The following is a 22008-nucleotide window of genomic DNA, read 5'->3' as shown; positions in this document are numbered from 1 at the left end:
CTGCATATCAGATATTTACATTACGATTCATAACAGTAGCAAAATTACAGTTATGAAGTAGCAACGAAAATAATTTTATGGTTGGGGGTCACAACAACATGAGGAACTGTATTAAAGGGTAGCAGCATTAAGAAGGTTGAGAACCACTGTATTAGAAGGTAGGATTTCAGCTTATGAATTTCGGTAGGACACATTCAGCCTACAGCAGTTGTTTGAGAACAAGTCACACACAGTTTCTCAGACGTAATGTGTAGCAAAGCGCGTAATAAATGCTAGGGAGTACAAATAACCTATCATTTCTGAGGTTTATTAGTTTACTGTATCTCCACAGCTTTTTGAAATATATTTCAGAAAAAAAGCCCAGTTCTCTAGATGTGTAATTAAATTTCCGTAACATAAAAAAGTTCTTGAATTATAAAAGCCCTACTCTCAATGTCTTGCTACATCACAGACAATTCAATGATAGCATGGAAGAAAGCGATATATGAATAACCCACATATGTAACCTACACGTAAACTAACAAAAAGGAAGTACAACATTTTGTCCTTTATTTCCTTAATGCGATAGACAACTAAAGAGTGGTTCTGAGTTAATTAAGAGCGAATCAAACACAGAGGGAGTAAAATGATGAGTTAAGAACAAAATGCACATTCAGTTCCATTCTATCTGCGATCTTAGGGTGCGGTTCTGTTCCTACGCCTCCCACTTTTAAATTGTTAGTGTTTTAAGGACGCAAAAGGAAGACCCCTTGCCCCAGGCGGAGTTGCTCTGTAGCAGAACAAGGGTGCAGAGCCTCTCATTCCCCAGCTGAAGAGGGTTTTTTTTTTGCTTATGCGGTCTGGGAAGCGCCGCGCCCCGCACGCGGACCCGAGGTCCATAGAAGGTGAGGGAGAGCAAGCCGAGCGGCCACAGAGGTGTCCCTGTGCTCAGTAATTCCTACCCTCCCTTTCATTAATTAAAATCCTTTTTCTCCGGTACAGGCGCTCGGGTACAGTTGCCAAGGAAGGCCCCAAGCCGGCTTCCCCGCCACTCCTCCGCACACCCGCAACTGGTCCGCGTTGCACGCAGCACGAGCCTGCGAGACTGGCGCCGAGTCCGCGCATCTGAGTTCCCGACGGCGGCGCGCCTGCGCACAGGCCGGGTCACGCGCGCGGCGCGGGGGCGGGCCGCCGCCCGGGGGGCTGTCATTCGCCGCGCGGATCACCGCCCTCCACCGCGCCCGGCTGTTCCGGCTCCTCCCTCTCCCGCCGCCTCAGCCCCACCATGGTGCTGGAGTCGGTGGTCGCGGATCTGCTGAACCGCTTCCTGGGGGACTATGTGGAGAACCTGGACAAGTCCCAGCTGAAGCTGGGGATTTGGGGCGGTAAGCGAGAGGAAGCGCCGGTGGGTTACCGGAGCGGCCTAACCGGCGCGCGCTGGGGGCTCCCCTCCCCGGCTGCAGCCCGGGGCCTGCTCCTCTGGCCGCCTGAGACCCCGCCTCCGAGGAGGGCGCTCGGCAGGGGCCCTCTCCTTGAGCGGCAGGTGCAAGGCGCCGTGAGGCCTGTGCCCGCCTCTGCCTCCCCTAGGTCGCGCATGACCGGGTCGGGGTGGGGCGATGCTGCAGGGTCGCGCTCGCGCTGCCCGGGTTTCTGAGGCCCAAGCCCCTACCCTGTCCCGCCCTGCCAGCCTTGGAGGTGGGGTGGAGAGCGCTTCCCTCGCAGCCCTCAGAGTGAGCCGTTTGGCTCCACAGCATAAAAAACATCTTTTCTGCTCCCGTACCACGTGGAGTGAGGATGGTTGCGTGGTCCCACACGCCTAAATAAAGAAAATTGCGTTTCGCAGTTATCTTCGCTAGCATTTTATAGAGACCTGGGGCCTGGCTTCGTCCTCGAGGATTGCAGGGTTTGGGAAGGGATGGGCAGGGGGACCTCATTGCGAAAGGCGTGTCGGCAGGGCTTCTCACTTTTAATATTGTCATCTTCGGACGAAGTGATTTCTTCTCTTCGTATTTACTTTTCCCTCAATTAGAAGAGGACTTTAAGCTTAGTTTTGGAACGATAGAAAGGAATTCAAGCCACGACCAGAATCCTCGTTAATGAGGTGCTGCTTGCCCAAGAATTGACGCTAGTGTTTTTATCGTTAGGGGTTGAGTGTATAGAACTAGACAGTAAGTAATATGCTTGCACTGTCTTCAAAAAAGCGTAGTTATTTCCACTAATTACGCGTCAAGCTTTGGAGACATAGGAGGTACTTTCTAACTTTACCAAACCCTTGAGAATTTTTATCAGGTTTGGAGGGAAATCAAAGAATTACTCAGAAGGATGGAACTGCTCTTAATTCAGTTGACAAATACTCTGTGGCTGTTGAGCACTTGAAATGTGTGTGGTTAGTGCGAATTGAGATGTGCTCTAAATATAAAATACACACCAAGTTTTGAAAATACCAAGAAGGAAGAATGTAATATATCGAATTTTATGTTGGTTATGTGTTGAAATGATGGTATTGGATTAAATACAGTATACGAGGGGGGACTCAAAAAAACCCCGGAATTATCTTTCGGAAGGCCCTGAATGCTCTAGGAGCCCACCAGCTGGCGTTGTTGTGAGAGGCTGCATTTGGCTTCAGATAATTTTTTTTTTTCTTGAGGATACTTTCAACATGTTTGCCCATTTCATGATGGGTGACTTATGAGCACACCTTCTTATGCCGTGCTGAGTGTTCAGTAGTTTTTGACCAAGAAATGGCATGAGCCCCGAGTTGTGTTCCACCCTCCCTGTTCACCAGATCTCTCCCCCAGCAACCTGTTTTTGTTTCCCTGGATAGAAAAGTCCTAAAAGGGAAACATTTTGCTGATGTGGAAGAGGTGAAACAAAAAACAACAGAAGCACTACAATGCTTCAAAATCTATGAATTCAAAAACTGTTTTGAGCAGTGGGAAAAAGTCTTGATTGGTGTATTATGTCTGTTGGAGAGTGCTTGGAAGGTGACTGTAATTTAACTTGTAAGAATAAATACACAATGTTTAAATAAACAGATTTTATTTTTTGGGTCTCCTCTAGTATTAAAATTTATTCCCTGTGTTTCTTTTTACCTTAAAAAAAACAAACAAAAAACGACCCTTGAACCTGTTTGAACTAAGTGGGTCCACTTATACTCAGTTTTTAAAAACCTGTCTTGTTCAAAGGTCAACTGTAATTAAACATGTGAACAGTATGTATTTATGTTGGGGAATATTAATGAACCATGGAGTGCTACCCCGAAGACTGGAGCAGCTTGCCTTTAATACTGATCATTTGATTGGCTCAGTGTGGTTTGCCCAACAGTACATACTTTGTTCACATGCCATAAGTGAGACATTTAAGGAATTAAATGTCCAGTGCCTTCTGCAGGAACCAGGTCTTTCTTTAGAATGCTGTGAATAATACATATTACTCCTTCCAGTTTGTAAACATTTGAAATCTGAAAAGGCACTGGGCATTTAGAAAACCTGGGTTCTAGGTGGTTGTGTTAGACAAACCATTACCTTATGGGGCTTTAGTTTCTTCATCTTAAACTTTAATAGAAAAGAAAAATCATACCAGATAATATGACATTCATGGATAATCAGTCTTCAGAATCACTTAATTATAACATTGTGTTCTATTTACCTCAGACAATATTTTTTAAAGAAATAAAGTTTGTGGATATTCTAGAATATTCCCTCCGTACCAAATCTTATTTTCCTTTTCTTTTCCTTCAGATTGGGGATTGGAATAGGTAACACCTAAGGGTCCTTCCAGGGTCAATGCTCTGTAATTCTAATGTAAATGATTTTACTCTGAAAGTCTGAAATTCACTGCTTGAGGATTTTCACCTTTTTCACAAGTGAAATTAAACTGCCATAATTTTATTTCATTTACTACTTTTTTTTTTTTTGGCGAAATGTATGAAAACCATTTTTTTCATCCCATCTTTTTCCTTTTAGAATAAGCTATTCTGTCAATGGCCAACATCTACTTCATAATAGTCCTGAGCAAACAAACCTTTTTTTTTTTTTTTTGCAGGCTTTATATTCAGTGGAAGTCCAATTAAGGATTCCCTCAGCTCTATCAGCCCACTTCTGTAACGTTTTGCTGCCTTTTATTTTTGTGGTTGCTATAAAGGAAGCTCAGAGCCATGAACTTTTACAATTATTGCTCAGAATATTTTATTTCTAATACAATTTCCCCATTAAAGTAGAAAGGTAAAATATGTGAGTTGGCTATTTCTAGTCTTTGAAAATATCCTTGAAGGAATTTAAACTTTTTATGGGAAACAAGTGAGAATATTAAATCAACTTAATAAAATAGCTGATCTTTATTTACCCATGGTATAGACATGTTTTATAAAGAATTGGAATTTTTATAGAATCTTTTGAAAACTGTTTGCTTTAGCAAATAAGGTTTATGTCATAAAGGTTGGCTTTTTCAGTTGTTTTCTCATTAAATTTTAACATCTTGAGAAAGGGAAGAATTCAACCTGTAAAATTTCACATAGGTGATCTTACTATTCCAAATGGTAAACTAAGTTGATACTTCTTTACTGGAGTATTTGACTAGGCTAAGGCAGTGATTTTCAACCAGGGATGACTTTGCCGCCACAGGTAAATCAGGCAATGTCTGAGACATTTTTGATGGTCATTATAAGGGGTGGGAGTGTGTTACTGGTATCCAGTGGGTAGACCCCAGGGCAAAGAATTATCCAGCCCAAAATGTTTGTTGAGAAACCCCATTCTTAGGAAAACACTGAGATTGTTTTCTGCATATATAGGAGATCATCAGAATGCTGAGCAAGTTGTAGAAAGAAGTACAAAAGGACTTAGAGGAAGTGTATCTCATGAAATTTATAAAAAACAGAGGTCTTAAGAAGTGACTGAAAGATGTGTTAAAAAGGCATAATCTTTGCTTGGATGAAATCAGGAAGTAGTTTTAAGAATCAAAATGAAAGCTCGTGCTATATATACATTCATATATATAGGCATGTGGATTTCTCAATGTAATCCACAATAAACAAAAAGTTGCATAGTGAGAGGGATGGGGAAATTATCTGAATGTCTAGAAACAGGAAGGATTATGTGGATATTGAATGTAAACTAGAGAAGCATTTTTTAACTTTCAGTTTCCTTATCTGTGAATTGGAGAAATAACACTGTGAGGTAAATAATGGGGAAATCCTTTGTAATTATAATCAAATTGTTAATACTGATAGAAATAGTGATGCTAAACAAACATTAGCTGAGTGATGGAAAATAGCCTACTTTGTTTTATTTTCATGAGTGTGTTTTGTCTAGACTTCAGACTGTAGGACTTTCAAAGTCGATAGTATGATAACTTTGTGTAAAGTCAACACCACATACATAAATATTTCTTAATTTCCAAACAAATTTCTTAAAAGAATCAGAAGCAACCTATTTGCATTCGAATTTATACTTAGAATACTTAACATTACCTGCCAGTTAGTTTGTAAGTCAGGTTTTCAAAGTTTCAGAAAGTGCCTGGTGGGTATGTTGCTGCCTAGGCAGGTAGGAAGGTTTATCTAGATAAATTGCACAGCCCTGGGCTGTTTGAGGTGTGTCCAGGATATAATTATTTTAAGAGTAACAGATATTTGAAAAGGTATGTTGAAACACCAGATCTTTTGCAATTTGGTTTAACTAGTAGTGTTTGTTATGTTAGAACCTTTGTCAAATTTGATTTTTCAAAGTGACTTACTGTGTAAAGTCAGGCAAGTCCTCCATTCAGAATTCTGCTGCTCTTATTTCCATCTGACAAGTAGAATATTACTTACAGGCCTTGAAGTGTTGGATGTGGGGTGTGGCTAAGTGACCAGGAGTAGGTGCCAGGTGGCGTGCCCTCAGTTTGTAGCTTTGCAAACTAGGCTGAGCCTGTGCTGATTGATTACCACACTGTCCTTAACCACACCTGCCAGATATTGCTAGAGCAGAGCAGCATAAGGAAGGAGGAAACCTTCGATCTAATTCCATCTTTGACACTGCCTAGGTGTGTGACTTTTGGCAAGTTACGGCACGGTGATCACTGGCTTCTTATCTATATAAATGAAAGAGTTATTCAGGGTAATCTTTTCTGGCTTTAAACTTTTGCGATTTGAACAAGTTCAGAGCAGCGTGTGCTCCTTTGTTAGATAAGTCACACTGCTACTTGCTCGATCTACCTTTACAGTAAGAAATGGTAGTCAAATATGTATCTTCCTGTTTTGTTCTTCACTTGGTACTGGTCATGAAATGTGACAAGATAAATGAAGATAAATTTCAGTCTTCTGGTGATGTTTGCAAATCCAAATATATTACGTTGTCTTAATAGGTAGCTACAGGGAGCTTGAGAATGCAAGGAAAAGCAGGCCTCTTTGTTTCTTTTCACCTTGACGCATAAAACACAGCATATTTAGGTATTTCTAAACTTGCAGAGCAATTTTTTTAAATCTTTTCTATCAGGCTGCCTTTGATTTGAGAAATCACCAAGAGAACAGTTTAAGATTTTACATCAGGTTTGTTGAAGGGAAGGAGGAAGAGAGGTTAGAGGTAAGAGGGAAACTCTTGGTCCAACTCAAGGACCTATAGGAGCAATAGAAGGGAAAAGGAGAACTCCTCGTCTACTCCAAGGGGCTGTTGGAACAAGGGAAGCGAGGGGGAATGGAGACCCCTGGTCAGCCAGAGTTGCCCATAGGAATTGCCTCCTGCCTATGCATCTTAGGCACCGTTTCCACAGCTTTCTGAACATACATTTCAGTTAGGGTGAGTGTACCCATCAACACATTGAGCAGGTTATTTACATCTCCCTGCTTTTCCCCAATCAGGCCAGTCAATATGTGGTGCTAGGTCCATCAACATTTCTTCTGGGAATGAGCAAAGTCCATTTTTATTTCTTCCGGGAGAAGCTGGGACCAGGTTAATTTGCATATGTCAAAAGTCCAGGTGGGTGGTCCAGCTGCCCCCCTGTTTTGACAGCGAAAGAACGGAAAGTGTTGGCAGCACAGATGCCCGGAAGGAACTGGGCTGGAGGGAGGAGCCTTTGGGACAAGACAAGCCACCATGCCCGAAGCTTGCACAGCCGCAGTAGAAGCCGCACTCCCTCCCGCCACCTGCGCGGACCGAACCCGACATGAAGCCAGCACTTGGTGTAGTGGAGTCCCCATTTCTCATTAGCTTCTCTATAGCATGTAAATTAAACAGCAAAAAATTCAATGTTTTATGTTTTTAGGCTCAGTTATCACCAATTAAAGCAATGCTTAACAATTTAAATTGAAAGTACCTTTCCACGTATCTAAATAGCACCAAAAATTTAAAATTTACCCCTTTTCTAGAGATAAAACTGGAAGTTGGTACTTTGGTAACCATTCTGCTCTACCACCCTATTGTGAGATCCCTGAAGTATACTTGAAAGGGAGAAAGTTCAGTGGCAACGCAGCAGATTTCCAACTTTCTTTGCTCAGACTTCCTGTTTCAGTAGGGAAATGGAAAGAGTAAGAGTTAATTGTTTCCTCCCCCCTCCCACTTTCCCCTCCCAAGACAAAGTCACTCTGAACTATTAAAAGGTGTCTAGATTGGTTAATTTGGGTTGACTAGTTACATTAAATTGAAATGAAGTGCTACAATATTTTCTTAAGTATTTACTAAAAGTTATTAAAGTAATTTGATTTATTCTTTAAAAAACTGAGCAGTCATTTATTTTAGCTTATTTCTTTGGAAAATGAATGTTTAAATATTTTGATACTTTAAAATAAATCAATGTTTATGTTATAGATACCTAAGAGAAATTTAATAAATATAAAGCACTACATATTCTTTTTATTTTACAGTATACAGAGCTTAATATTCTAGGGCATGGTATTTTTGTTGGTTTATTTTTTTGTTTTTAATCACAGTTTTGGATTAATTTCTATGTTTTATTTTAGAAACATTAACCAGGGAGTCAGGAGACATGAGTTCTTAGCACTGCCACAAATTAACTGTATAACTTTAGGCTTTAATTTCTTCTTGTATAAGTGAGAGGAGATTAGGTTTTAAAGATCCGTATGGTCCTAAATGGTTCTAAATCATGACTTCCGAATTTTTGTCTTTTATTTTTAGAAAAGTGTAAGATTTTAAAAAGTGCTAACACTGCCTGCCATTTTGCAGTGTTATCTCCTGCTTGTATGTTTTTCACTGTGGTACTATCCTAAGAGAAACCTTGACTATCCAATTTTCTGGTTATCTTCTTGTTAGTTGCACTGATTTTAGTTACCTTTTTGTTTTTGAATTTCCTCACACTCTTAAAATACAAAGACCAGAAGTGGATCCACCAACTACGCAGGGCTCTTAATGCTGAATCTAATTCTTACATGGCATTTTTTTCTTCCAAGGTAGATATTAAAGCCCTTTACCCTTTCTGCTTTCTCTCTCTCTCTCTTTTTTTTTTTTTTTTGGCGGGGTATGGGGGTGGGATGAGTTAGTGTGATGTTCTGAACACAGCAGTGGTTTCAGATTTGAGACCTGCTCTACCACTAACTAGGTTGACACAATATTCTTAGACCAGCCATTTAACCCCTCTAAACCTCAGTTTCTTTTGCTTAATATACATGTCTTGCCTCCTTCACCTGGAGGCTATGAGGATCAAGTAATGTAATAGATCCGAGAGTGTTTTCTAAAATATAAAGGTTTATAGTCTTATAGTTATTTCTACCCCAGTATAATATACATTCTGAATCAATTAAGTTAGCATTTACTGAGCACCTACTATGAGGAGAATCAGTAAGGAGTTTATAAATCAGGTTGGGGATTTATATAGTTAAGTGTAAAGTGCCATAAGCAAGATATAGCTAAACCTCTGTGAAAGTTCAGATAGATTATTTCTGACTGAAGGTATTGGACATCAGCACTATATTTCTTACATTGACTTTGTAGCCTATTATGTGTTATAAAAGTCATTCTTCAACCTTGGCAGACTTGTTCCATATTATGTTAGGACCATTTGATTTTTATTCATAAATATACTAACTTGGTCATTTACTATAATTTAGCAAACATTTCTTTTTCTATTATATTTTTTGAGATGACTCCAAATCTGCTTACCTTGGTATAATTTGCTAATTTAATGGATTTACGTTTATTTCTATTTTCTGGTTCATTAGTAAAAATTATTAGATGAATTTTGATCTAGTATCTACCCTTTTAAGGTACTTAAAATATCCTTCAAAAGTAGCTTTGAAACTTCATGTTTGACTCCTAGCCGTACATGCTCATTCAAAAATGTTTCTAGTTTATTACCGAGAATCCTATTGGGGGCAAAATCAGAAACCTCTTCTAAAGCACAGACTACATTTACTGCTTACTCTAGGCCTTGTCAGTCCATCATAGGAGGAAATTACTTCATAGAACTTCCTTACTTGTTTGTTACCTTGGTCTCTTCCAAATCCTATGAAATTAGAGACACTTGCCTTTCTTACTGGCAGAGTTAAAAGTTTCTTCATCTCCAGTTATTAGTCATTCTACTCCCCTCTCCCCTTTTTAAGATTAGACACAAATATTTATCCTTCCTTCAGGTTTTCAGGAACTTCCTATGGCCTCTGTGTATTCTTAGCCTAGGTAATCTGGCTATAGCAGTAAAGTGACTTGATGTGTATGAAATTATGGTGTTGTCTTGATGTGGAAATAAAAGCTAAATCCTAACTTTTTCCTCACTATTCAGTTAAATATAAAATGGTATTAGGAAGGGCATTTAATTTTAGGCTTCTAAAATTATTTTAAGAGAATTTTTGACATTCATAGGCTAGACAGTGAAATTCTTACATATGTATCTGCAGAAAAGCATATACTTTAGTGGAAGAATAATTGTTAGCACTGTGCCTTGCCTAGATAAGGCACTCATCTTCTGGTTGAATGAACGAATGCACTTTTACCCTGGTGTTAATCTGAAATATGCTGCTATTCCTCCCCTTTTCTTTGTATTAGGGCTAGTGGCTCCTCCTTCAGTGCAAACAATTTTTTGAATATATCATTCTTATTTCATTGATGTATTTACTGTTAGATAACATTCACATTTTTCAGAGAGGAAGTATACATTTGTTTGCTAGATGCTAAGTAGCAGAAGTATGCATTTTTAATGTGTAGATAAGGTAGCTATCAGACATAGAAGCAATTAATATAAAACATTGAGGTCATATTGACATTAGAATTTACCTTTGTTTGTTTCTCCATTTCTTACTATAATTTGTATAATAATTTTAATATAGAAGTAGTATCCAATTATTATAAAAACTAGAAAGTACTGAAAATATATTAGTAAAAAATCCTTAAATCTTTACCCCCAGTGTTAATATCTTTTTCCCAATATATTTGTTAACTCTGTTAGCCATACTGGTAGTTTTCAGCATTTCACATCTTATATAAATACCATCTATTCATTAAAGAACCAAAGTGCCACAGCAGTACAGACAGCCCACTTTTTATAAGAACATTTATATTTTTATGCAAATTATGTTAGTGCCTTAACAGTTGTTAAAAAAATACTTCAATTGTTAAAAAATAATAATAAAAATAAAAAAATAAACAAAAAAGCAACTTCATATGTAATGCAGATTAATCCAAGCACTTCTGGTGGCACTTGACCCACTAGTTGTATCACTGGATAGAACAGTAAAAATTTATGAGCGAGTTTGCAAGTCTCCATGTGGCCTTACATTTTGTTAAACTAGTTTGGATTGCTTTAAATATGCATAGCATCTGTGCACATCCCTTCTTTTGATTTGAATAGAGTTCCCAATTGTAATTTTTTTGTAATTCATTGTCTGAAAAAATTAAATCCAGGAATATTTTTCTACTTTATGTAGTTTTTGTTCACAAGATACTTAAGGCTTTTTATCCCAATTCTCAAACACGTCAGTTATCCACGACTACTTTATTATCACTACTTTTGGTCAGTCATGACGTCTTAGTCAATTCTACTTCAGAAGAACATTTTACTCTGACTCTGCTTCAACCCTGAAGTTACTGCCTATTTCCAGTTTTAATTTCTCTTCAATGTATTGTAGAAGCTACCTGACTGCAAGTATTCTTTTTATTTTCTCTTATTATAACACTGTAGTATTTTCTTCCCATTTCTTACTTCCTTCTCTCCTTTTATTGTAGTTTTAACAATTTATTTTAGAAAATTTAAATATACATACACATAGAATATGAACTTTATTGTATGGAGAAAACCACTGTGATCATTATGGTGTCTAGTCTTACAGTTGTTTATTTTCTGTTTATGTGTTCATACATAATTTTTAAATTGGATTGATGTGGGCATTTTTTAACCCTTTTAAAAAATTTAATATTTGTGATCATTTTTTCATGTCTATTTTTTTCTCCATTTTATAGATTTATTATAATTAATGCCTGCTTCCTGGACATTTAGTTCTTGAGTCCTCCATTCTTCCTTCCCATCATCCATCCTTCCCATCCACTCTTTCTACTATTATAACCAATATTGCAGTATCCTTGTAGCTAAATTGTTCGGACAGTTTCATGGTTATTTTGAGGATTCTAGAGTAACTGTTCTAAAACATAGCTCTCATTATGTCATCTCTGTCATATATATTTCATCTCTTCATTGTGACCAGTCTGAACTTTACATTCTAAAAACTGTTAGTCTGTCCTCTGCTAGCTTTTCTGACTTAATCTCTTTATTATTTTCTCACATCCTCCAGCTACACCAAACTTCTACTTGTGGTTTCTACAATGTGTCTTACTCATGGATGTGTGCTTGCCCTCTTTTCTTATTCACCTGGTAAATATTTATTCAGCTTTCTAGCCTAAACTTTCTTGTGAAATTCATGATCTCCCTAGCCAGAGTGAGGTGGTTTCTTCTTAGTATTCTGTAAACTCTTCAAGTTGGAAGAGTTTATAGTAGAATAGTTCCAAATTTTAGAAATTTAGTCTCCTTTGCTAGGCTGTGAGCTCCTCAATAGAAGGGATGTTGTACTAGTCATCTCTCTCTGTCCATGACCTAACTCAAAGTAGGTGCTTAATAAGTGTGTGAATAAATCTGAGGACTGGGGAAAAAAAATCTCTAACAATGGCATAATAAAATTAAGTATACTTTTAATTCACTCCAAAATACTATGAGGAAAAAATTACTTCCCTGAAAAATATTTATGGAGAACATAGGAAGCATAGTATTTTTTAAAAAATAAGTGTGGTTGAGTGATTAAGAATATATATAAAACTGAAGAATTTATTATTTTATTTAATGTTGAAACTATAGTTTTATTAACCTTTAGAGATGCAGTTGAAAACTTTTGCTTATATTTTTATATAAGCAAAAATATTTAAGTATTGTGTATTGACAAGTATAGTTATAGTATTACTGGTACATTAACTTTATGTTTTCTTCTTTTTTTTAAGGTAATGTAGCTTTAGATAATCTAAAGATAAAAGAAAATGCTCTGGTAAGTTTTTAAACTATGTTTATTACTCAGTTAATTTGTTAAGCTCTTAGAAACCCTTGGCTATTAAGTGTCTGGTACTAGGTACCAGATACAGTGGTTGAGTCACTCCAAGAAGGATTACTTGTTTAACTATTTGCTGTAGGAAAATGTGAGATTAAAGATTTATAAATTTTTTTCCTGATGATCAAAATAGTATGTCTTGGAAATGGAATGTTTTTCCTTGACCTAAGTTGACTATTTAGTTTTGTAGTAGGCATTTGTCTTACTGAAAACTTTTCTTCAGAATTATCTTTACTTATTTTTCAGGTAAATAAGGGCTTGATTTTAACAGCTTATCTAATGAATAATAAATTGTATTTTGGAAATATACTTAAAGTCCAGCCTTATATTATTATGGTAATATTAAGAGGTTGCATAGATTTTTTTTGGACTTTAGCTTAAGAGAGTAGTTTGTGTTATTTACTATTGAGCCAAAAACAAAAGAACACTCCCCATTCTCCCACCTCTGATCCCTTGTTAAGCTTTAGCCAACAGATTAGGTTTAATTTAAGTTTATGAAATCACTTAAGAATGATTTTATTCTTTAATTAATACGTCATATTTCTAATTAACCTGCAGTATGTTTTAAAATCCTATCTTTGACTTCTGATTGGATTTCTGCATGATGAACTGCATTACACATAAAATGACCCCATGACTCATCTCATGGAAACTGATTTGGGATATTGCTGATTCTAGGAGTAGAACTTTGTCACAAGGAATGATATTTAATTTTGTTAAAAAGTTTGACAGTAGAAAGGACATGGACCTTGTAGTCTAGAAGATCTTGGTTTGAGTACTAGCTCCACCTTCTACCAGCTATGTGTCTTCTGGCAAGTTTCTTAATTTATTTGAACATTAGTTTAATCATCTTTTAAGTGGAGTTAATAATACAAAACAATATAATATGTTGCTACCTTTGTGGCTGAAAAAGTTGAAAAATAGAGTCTAGCAATTATTGAGCATTGAAAATATTTAAACTTTCTTTTCTTCTCTTTATGTAGGGTGCTAAAACTTTTAAAAATTTATCCCAAAATTTAGAACTTAAGATTCTGTTGCTAGGGATTGGAATAAAGCTTATTTTTCTGTTTATTTTATTTTTTTATTTTTTTCTATTTATTTTAGAAGGAAATAAATATAAATAGAGTTGTGGTGACAGGATATATATTTAACATACACAGAATTGTTATGAACTCTGTGTTAATTGTTATCCAAATACTGCATTTCACTCATCAGATTTAGATAGTGCTAGTATATACTAAGGTACACCTGACAGAAGGGCTACCCTGATTGGCTCAATTTTTAATAATTCTAAAGACTCAAGTGATCACAGTAATATTAGTTATTGTTTAGTACTCTAAAAAAGTTACTTCCACTTTCTAGTGATTTGGAATCTAGAAAGTGAAAAGTTGTTATTACAGTGGCACCACAATTTTCGTTGAGTTAGATCTGACACTTGTTTTTGACTAACTTTTGGCATCTGAATCCAAAGATGACCCCAGTTTTTCTCTTATCACGTCAACTTTTTAAGGTACAGGATACTCTCCCTTTGTCCCCAAAATAATACAAAATGTACATACAAAGGAAAATAAAGAAAAAATTATTTGAATATACTGTTTAGAGTTATTTTATTCACATAAAGGCTATATATTGTTACTGTAAATCAAATTGTGTACAAGTAGTAAAGTTCTGCTACCAAACATACATATTAAGGTAAAAATTTACACTTATACTTTTCGTGGAGTGTTCAGTCTGTGGACAGTCTCGCCTGATGCTCCAACAATAGTCAGCCATTATATGTGCATCCCATGTACCCTGATACCGTGCCTCCATGACCTTCAAATCTTGGTGGAATTGTTCTCCTTGCTCATCACTGACTGCACCAAGGTTTTTCAGGAAGTTAGCAAGATGGCATTTTGAAGCTCTTAAGAGTTTCTGGACAGTTTTGGTGTAATTCTATGCTTGTGTATTTCCAAGAAGATTCTTGACGAAGTTTTTGAATGACAGCCAAGCATTCTTTTGGAGTTCTGACATTGTCCCTATCAAATGTTCATCTTTAATGAGCTACCGAATCTGTGAACTGTTAAACACACCGGTCTTTATCTTTTCAAACGACAGGCTTAGGAAATGCCAAAATAAGATACTTAAAACAGTCTCCTTCCATTGACAAAGCTTTAACAAATTGCTTCATGAGACCCAATTTTATGTGCAGAGGTGGGAATATAATGTTCTTTCTGTCAAGAAGTGGCTCATGTGGAATATTTGGATTACCAGGTTTGAGGTCAGATCTTAGAGGACAGTTGGACTCCACCCAGTGCTTTTCATGAGCTCTGCCATCCCACATACACAGAAAACAGGGATACTCGGTGTATCCGCGTTGCTGACCAAGAAGGAAGCAGACCATTTTAAGGTCAACACAGACGATCCAATTGTGCTTGTGATATTGCAACAAATCAACGACTCCCTTTATGTCTTCATATTCTTCACGAAAACAAACTGAATGGCCGATTGGGACTGCACCAAATAAATTGCCATTGTGGAGGAGGACACACTTCAAGCTCCGCTTTGAGCTATTGATGAACAGTCGCCATTCAGTTGCGTTCTAGATTGTAATTCCCAATTCTTCCATTAAACCATGTATGTTATGGCAATACACAAAACCGCCATCACTTCGAAAGTGCTGCAGAAATGCACTTTCTCTTGATCGAAAGTAGGATGCCTTCACTCCTTTTTCAAGCAAGTTTTTCTTGTGCAGTCTGATGCTAGGAGTTCTGAAGCCTTTTTGGATAGTCCCAAATCTCGTGCCAAATCATTCAACTCATGCTGATCAAATCCATTGTGAACTGAGTCATCTTCAAGTTCAAAATCTTCATCATTGCTCTCACTTAGTTCTTCACCATACTCCTGTTTTTTGAAAGAGGGTAGTTCAATGAAAACTGGCATTGGGATTTCAGCCGAATGAGGCACTGGGCGTATAGCTGATGGTAGGCTAGGATACTCTATTTTACATTTATTTTTCTTGTTATATCCTGACGTTTTCACTATACAAAAGTAACAATCACTTGAATGATCTCTGGGCTCTTGCCAAACCATAGGTATACCAAATGGCAATTTATTAGGTGTTCCCTTTGTCTACATCCGTAAGCTCTCAACACACTGCTTGCGCACCTTGTAAGGGACCCAAGACTTATCTTGATCACCAAGTTTTACTTTAAAATATACAAAATAGGCTTGCCTGACAAATGCGCTGTTTGTCCATTGACTGGGAATGGTGAAACTGCCACAGATATAACAAAACACAATGAGAAATAGCAGAGGCAGACATGATCTGAAGGAAAGGAAATACATACATATGTAAATAAAAAAATAAACTCTGATAACACCTTGTATACAGACAAGAACTCAGACTACACTTCAAAATACGATTCACTATATAGAGCAGCACACAACCTCTCACCACAGTGTCTCATGTGTAACCGAATAGCCCAGACAAGTATGAACCCGTAGCTGGTCTCCAAGGTCGTCCTCTACCCCTCCCCACTCGAGGAAGGTTTCTCTCAGCCAATAGGAGAGCACTAGTGCTTCCCTCGATCCAAGCTCAATTCAGCCTAGAGTGGTCGCATTACGATAAACTGTACAGAAAAGAACTTGATATGATAGAAGAAAACTAACTGCAGTTAAACATGCCTGTTTAAGTCTAAAACAGCTGAAAAATCAAACTCAACATGAATTTTGTTAAAAATTGTTCCCCAGTGTTATCGATTGGTAATTGTCACTAATCTACAGTAGATGCTAATTTGGCTAATAATATGTTGGGAATCTGCCTTTTCTTTAAAGATTGTTTTGTTTATTCATTTACTAAATATTTTATTTGAGAGAGAATTGTTTAGTTACTGTTTTCAACTTATTTACTTGAAATAACTCTTCCTATTCTAGTATTTCACATAGATGGTGTTCATCTGTTATTTTAAAAGTTTATGGGATTTCCATCTCGCTGTGTTTGGTTTATTAAAACAATCAGTTCATCTAATTACCTTTTTAAATTATGAACTCTTTTATAGTTCTTATTTATAATTTTGCTTTTCTCGTGAATTCTTTCTTTACAGCCAAAGTGTAAATTAATAAAAACTCTTTGTTTTAGTCATAAAACATTCTTTATGAGTGACTTAAATACAGAAAATTTTTTTCGTGTTTTCCTTAGGCTTGATTTTGTGTTGAAGTGATGATACAGAGGTGATTTTGAGGGAGGGCTAATAATTTAAGATGTCCTTTAAATTTTTTTCTTCCTTCTGCAGAGTGAATTGGATGTTCCTTTTAAGGTCAAGGCTGGACAAATTGGTAAGTACTTCGGTCTTAATTTGAGTTATCTTTAGTCCTTTTAGTTTTTATTTTTCCTGTGTTATTTAATCTAAAATATCTTTTTTTGTCTTGAATAAAATATGTAAGAGTTTTTTGACTTATATTGATTAGAGCTTTTTTAGTTCTGAACCTAATATATGTTATGTATAATACATATAAATTTCAAAGTTTTTGACAATAGGATAGAGAATTACCTCTAAAATGGAAGGGCATTTAAATTGCAATGATACTTTTCAGGCTTTGGTTCCACCACACAAATAATTTTCAAAATTGGTATCCAAATGTTGTGCTTTTTCTTTATATATGGAAGTAGCATATTCTGCTAAGTGTAGCTTATTTCCTTCATGTTTTATTCAACCATTTCACTTGATATATATTATGCAGCATTGTGGTTCAGAGGATATGGTTTGGTAAGTAGAAAGTCTTTCTTTGCAGCTAAACTCTTATACTAAGATCGTCTATAACTGAGCATATGTCTTTATCGAAGGAATTTTAAAATAGCATGTTTAATCTATGAAGTCTACTCAACTTGTCTATAATACCTGATTTTTACTTATTAAAACATGTAAATTTTAACTCTAGGTGGCATACTATTACATTAGAATTTTCACTTATGCCACCATCCTTCTTTCTATCTTGATCACCCTACTACTTCACCATATTACTTTCCTTCTTCGTATGTTATTGTATTTAAGGAAGGCTTGGCTCTCACTATTCTGGTATCTCTTAAGAATTACTTGAATACTTCAGTTCAAGTCCTTTTTGTATCACTTTGTTCATTTTAATATAAAGTAACATTTTCCTGTTTTTGTCTCTCTTTTTTAAAAATTTTTATTGATAAAAGAAAGAGAGGGGAAGGGAGAGAGAGAGAGAAACATCAATTTGTTGTTCCTTTTATTTATGCATTCATTGGTTGATTCCTGTATGTGTCCTGACCAGGGACTGAACCTGCAACCTTGGCATATTGTCGATGATGCTTTAACCAACTGAGCTGCCCAGCCAAGGCATGTTCTTGTCTGTTGAAATAGGTGACACTCCCTTAGATTGAAGGCATGCCTAGGGTAGGCATCATCTTTTATTAAATTTTGTATGCGGAGCCTTGTGCTGTGTGAGGTGGTCGTGTTTAGCAGTGTTCCAGAAGTATTGTGGCTCTACATGCTTAATTGAAATCATAGAGTGAAGTTATAGCCATTCATTCATACTTTTAACCTTGTGAGTTTTTGTGCATACATGCTATGTATGAGACTTATTCACGTAACTGTGGAAAGATAATGATATCTTTGTCCTCAAGGAAGTTATAGAGATCTAAAGTTAGGCCATAGTATTGAAATCACATTTGCAGGGTATTGGATGAGTTATATTTTACTAAAGAGCTTTGACATTATTCTTTGTATTATTACAATGAGATTTATATTTTGGAAGCAGTTTCCTAATGTTTTAAAATTAGTTCTTTTTGGTTTTTAAAGTATTATAAGAACTTAATGACTTCCTTCAGGGTTACTAATTGAATTATGAGAGACCCTTTATATACAAGGATGCAAAACATACATATATATATATTAGTTTATGTAGCATTTATATTCATTACTATGTTTCTGTTAGTTTAAATTACTATACCTAATCTTGTAGAGTCAGTGTGGCTTAATAAGCTCAAGAATGTTTTGATTTTAAGAGGTAGACATATTTGTGGGTGTTCCTAAATTATCCTTTTACTTAAAAATTTGTAAAATTTCCTGATCTATAAAAAGGGAAGCAGTGATATAACTAGGTGAATTCCAGTGGAATTCAGTATGATGAAGGATGGGAGGATAATGGCTTAGGATAAATGGAGAGAAGAATAGAGAACAGACAATTTCCTTTTGGTATGCTAGTTAAAGGGGCATTTTCTACTTTTTCAGTCTCATGCTCACCTAGAAGGTAATCAAATCAGTCTTTTAGTAGTTTATGAGATAATTATAATAGTGTTCATTATAAATATAGCTGGTACTCACTATGAAATCATCAGACTTAGGCCCTGATTGGTGTGGCTCAGTTGGTCCTGCAGAGCTAAAGGACTGATTCAGTTCCCAATCAGGGCACATGCCTGGGTTGTGGGTTTGGTCCCCGACTGGGGCACGTAGAGGAGAGGCAACCAATCGATGTTTCTCACCTTGTTGTTTCTCTCCCTCTCTTTATTCCTCCTTTCTCTCTAAAAATATCTTTTAAAAAATTATCTGACTTAGAAATGATTCATAAATATGGGTCATAGAGGTAATTGGCATTATCTCCAGACTCCCTGACCTGGAAGCCATTCAAGAAAAACAGTAGGTTTACAAGCTGAAGAAAAATAAAAAATGGAGAATAAATTCCCAGGTAAAACTGGCTTGCTTACATAGCCATCCAGGTGAACCAAAATATTCTTACTTACATTGCATTATTTCCCCTTAAGCTTGTTATACTGTTTAACAGTTCTTTGAACTTTGAGCATCTTGATTTAAAACTGCAAGTGATTCTGGTGGTGTAAGTAGCTTACATACTAATCTGATCTGGTTGAATCAGATTTATTTCTCTAAGGAGTCTTGATCAGCAACAAGAGAATTACAGCTTTTTTAGGGTTATTTTTAAAAATGTGATGAGAGAAGGTATTTGTTTCAGAACATGGAAAACTTTGGGTATTAGAAAAGGAAGGTTTCGATAGAATTGCTGTAGTGCTGTTGAGGACAGATTGGGCATTGGCTGCTTGGGGACCTGGAAGGAGGGTATACTAGAGATTGGGAAATGAATAAAGAAGGGGGAGCAGGAGGGTGGACAGGATGAAAGATGGTGAAAGGTTTAGCTGAAGAACATTTATGCACAACCCATGGACATGGACAGAGTCTGGGGATTGACTTGGGGAGGGGAGAAGGTGGGGCTGGGTGGAGGTAGGGAAAAGGAGACAAAGTGGGAACAACTGTAACAGCACAAAAAATAAAAATAAAAGAAAGGAATGTGAAAATATACCAAAGACAGATTTTGCCCATTTCAAAATTTAGCTGAGAGTATGCTATTTTTGTCTTCTCTCTCCTGCGTGTGTGGCCTTTTCCCATAAGACCCCAAACTGGGCTTAGTGACAATTAGAGCCATAGTTCATCTATATTATGTGTAAAAAAAATTTTCCAGGCTAGTCTCTGAAGGACCTGATAATAATACCATTGTTTCTAGGAGAGAAAATGTGTTCTTTCTAGTGATTTATAAGTAGAAATTTGGAATATAATTTGTCTGAACTGTCTGTAACTCATAATACTAATCATAAAACAGCATACCTTGCCTTTAGAGCTGGCCTTTTCCAATTGTAGCAATAGGCATACGTATTGTCAAAGTTATTATTATTATTATTATTTTTTGGATACTCTTCTCTATGTTGCTGCTTAAGTTTCTGGGCTCTTGTACAGGTATTACTTTACAATTGAGCTGTAGAGATGTAGTTGTTGGTATGTACAGATGAGCATGTACAGCATTCAGACCATCAGCTAACTGTTGGACAAGGAAGAGTAGCATTGGTTCCAGCATCCTCACTGATGATGTGGGTGGTCTTAGGCAAGAAATTTAACCTCTCTGGGACGGAGTTTGCTTTTTTTTAACAATTGAAGTAATTGCTGCCTTATTCTTCTTATAATTTGGGAATGTAAATAAAATAATAGTTGCCAAAAGTTTGAAAAGTATAAAGCATAATGTGAATAGTCACTTCTAATAGTAATATAATATGGAAAAAATCTTTGTAAATTTTAGTGTTGAATTTTTTCATTTTTTTCTGAGTGATAAACTATATACATGATCAGTTTTCTGATAGTTCTTCTTTTAATGGAAAGTGAGAAATCTGTATCTTTTTGCACAGCCAAATAAGAATTTAAGGTTGAAATTATGTTTCTTCAGATAAATTAACTTTGAAGATTCCTTGGAAGAACCTTTATGGAGAAGCAGTTGTTGCGACTCTAGAGGGATTATACCTGCTTGTTGTTCCTGGAGCAAGTATGTTTTTTCGGCTGTAACCATTTAATAACATTACGGTGAAATTAAATGTTACATGGGTTAACTATTTAATATGTTTAGCAAACTAGAAGATAATTTCAATAATCATATACCTACGCACACACCTACAATACATATATTTTACATATATACCCACATATATACTATCACATTTGTATATAAAATATTTTTATGTTGTTGGAAAGAATAATTTCAACCATTTGTTAAATTTTTTTGTTTTATATGAATAATTATTTTTTTAGATTTTATTTACTTATTTTTAGAGAGAGGAGGGAGGAGGGAGAGAGGGAGAGAAACATGATGTGTGAAAGAAACAGCAATCTCATGCCCCCAACTGGGGACCTGGCCTGCAACCCAGGCATGTGCTCTGACTGGGAATAGAACCAGCAACCTTTTCAGTCCACAGGCTGTTCAGCTCAATCCACTGAGTCCCTCCGGCCAGGGCATGAATAATTACTTTTTAACTAAGGCCTTCTATTAAGTTAAAATGCATTAGGCAGATTTACAATGGGGGAATGAATGAAGTAATGTTTTAAAAATGTACTGATGTGCTAATCTACAGGTTTCAATACTGAAAAAAATTTTCCCATTATGTTGCTTCTGATTTTGAGTGATATTCTTTCAAAAATGTATGTAAAGTAGGTAATTTTTAATTATAAGTTCTAGTATTTTGATTTTTAATGAATGTCTTAAAGCAGTAATGTTTGTTTAAGTAATACTTTTCATTACTAATATTTTTTCAGTTATAAGAACTATAATGTTAAGGAAAGTTTGGATATTTTAAGGAAAAATTATATTTTCTCAATCATAAAACAAACAATTTTTTTTTTCCTTTTTGCTTTCCAGTCTTTACCATATACATACTTGATTTGATATAGCATTTATCACATTATATATACAACATGGATTTGGCTTTTTTACTTTATGGATTTTGATACATTTCAGCTTTTATGGTGATAGTAACACTTTTGAAAGGCTGTATGATGTTCTATTTTGGGCTGCCTACTGTATTTGCTATTACAGTGAATATTATAACTACCTTCTTTTTATAGATAACTTTTATTCTTTGGAGTTATTTCCTTGGGATACATGATCAGAAATGAGGTTACTAGAAAAAAAGGATGTGTATAGTCATGATTTTTGATACATATGCTTAAATTACTTTCTAAAAGTCTTTA

General features: G+C 36.1%; 1 protein-coding gene across 4 annotated transcripts in view; it reads left to right on the top strand.

Annotated features, from left to right (window-relative positions):
* Positions 1–1192: 1192 nt before the first annotated feature.
* The window catches only part of VPS13C (vacuolar protein sorting 13 homolog C), a 182807-nt gene continuing 161991 nt past the window's right edge, over positions 1193–22008 (top strand). For all 4 annotated transcript variants that reach the window (XM_090270692.1, XM_090270691.1, XM_090270694.1 and 1 more), the window contains exons 1-4: positions 1193–1364; positions 12381–12424; positions 16759–16801; positions 20714–20809. In XM_090270692.1, the coding sequence (XP_090126818.1) occupies positions 1265–1364; positions 12381–12424; positions 16759–16801; positions 20714–20809 (283 nt within the window). In that variant the 5' untranslated portion in view covers positions 1193–1264. The remainder of the gene's footprint in view (positions 1365–12380; positions 12425–16758; positions 16802–20713; positions 20810–22008) is intronic.

This window comes from Furipterus horrens, unplaced genomic scaffold (genome assembly GCF_987537825.1).
Source record: "Furipterus horrens unplaced genomic scaffold, mFurHor1.1.pri manual_scaffold_3, whole genome shotgun sequence".
In the NCBI taxonomy this organism is placed as follows: Eukaryota; Metazoa; Chordata; class Mammalia; order Chiroptera; family Furipteridae; genus Furipterus; species Furipterus horrens.
The sequence above is the reverse complement of the archived record's forward strand: the minus strand, read 5'-3'. Positions and strand labels throughout refer to the sequence as shown.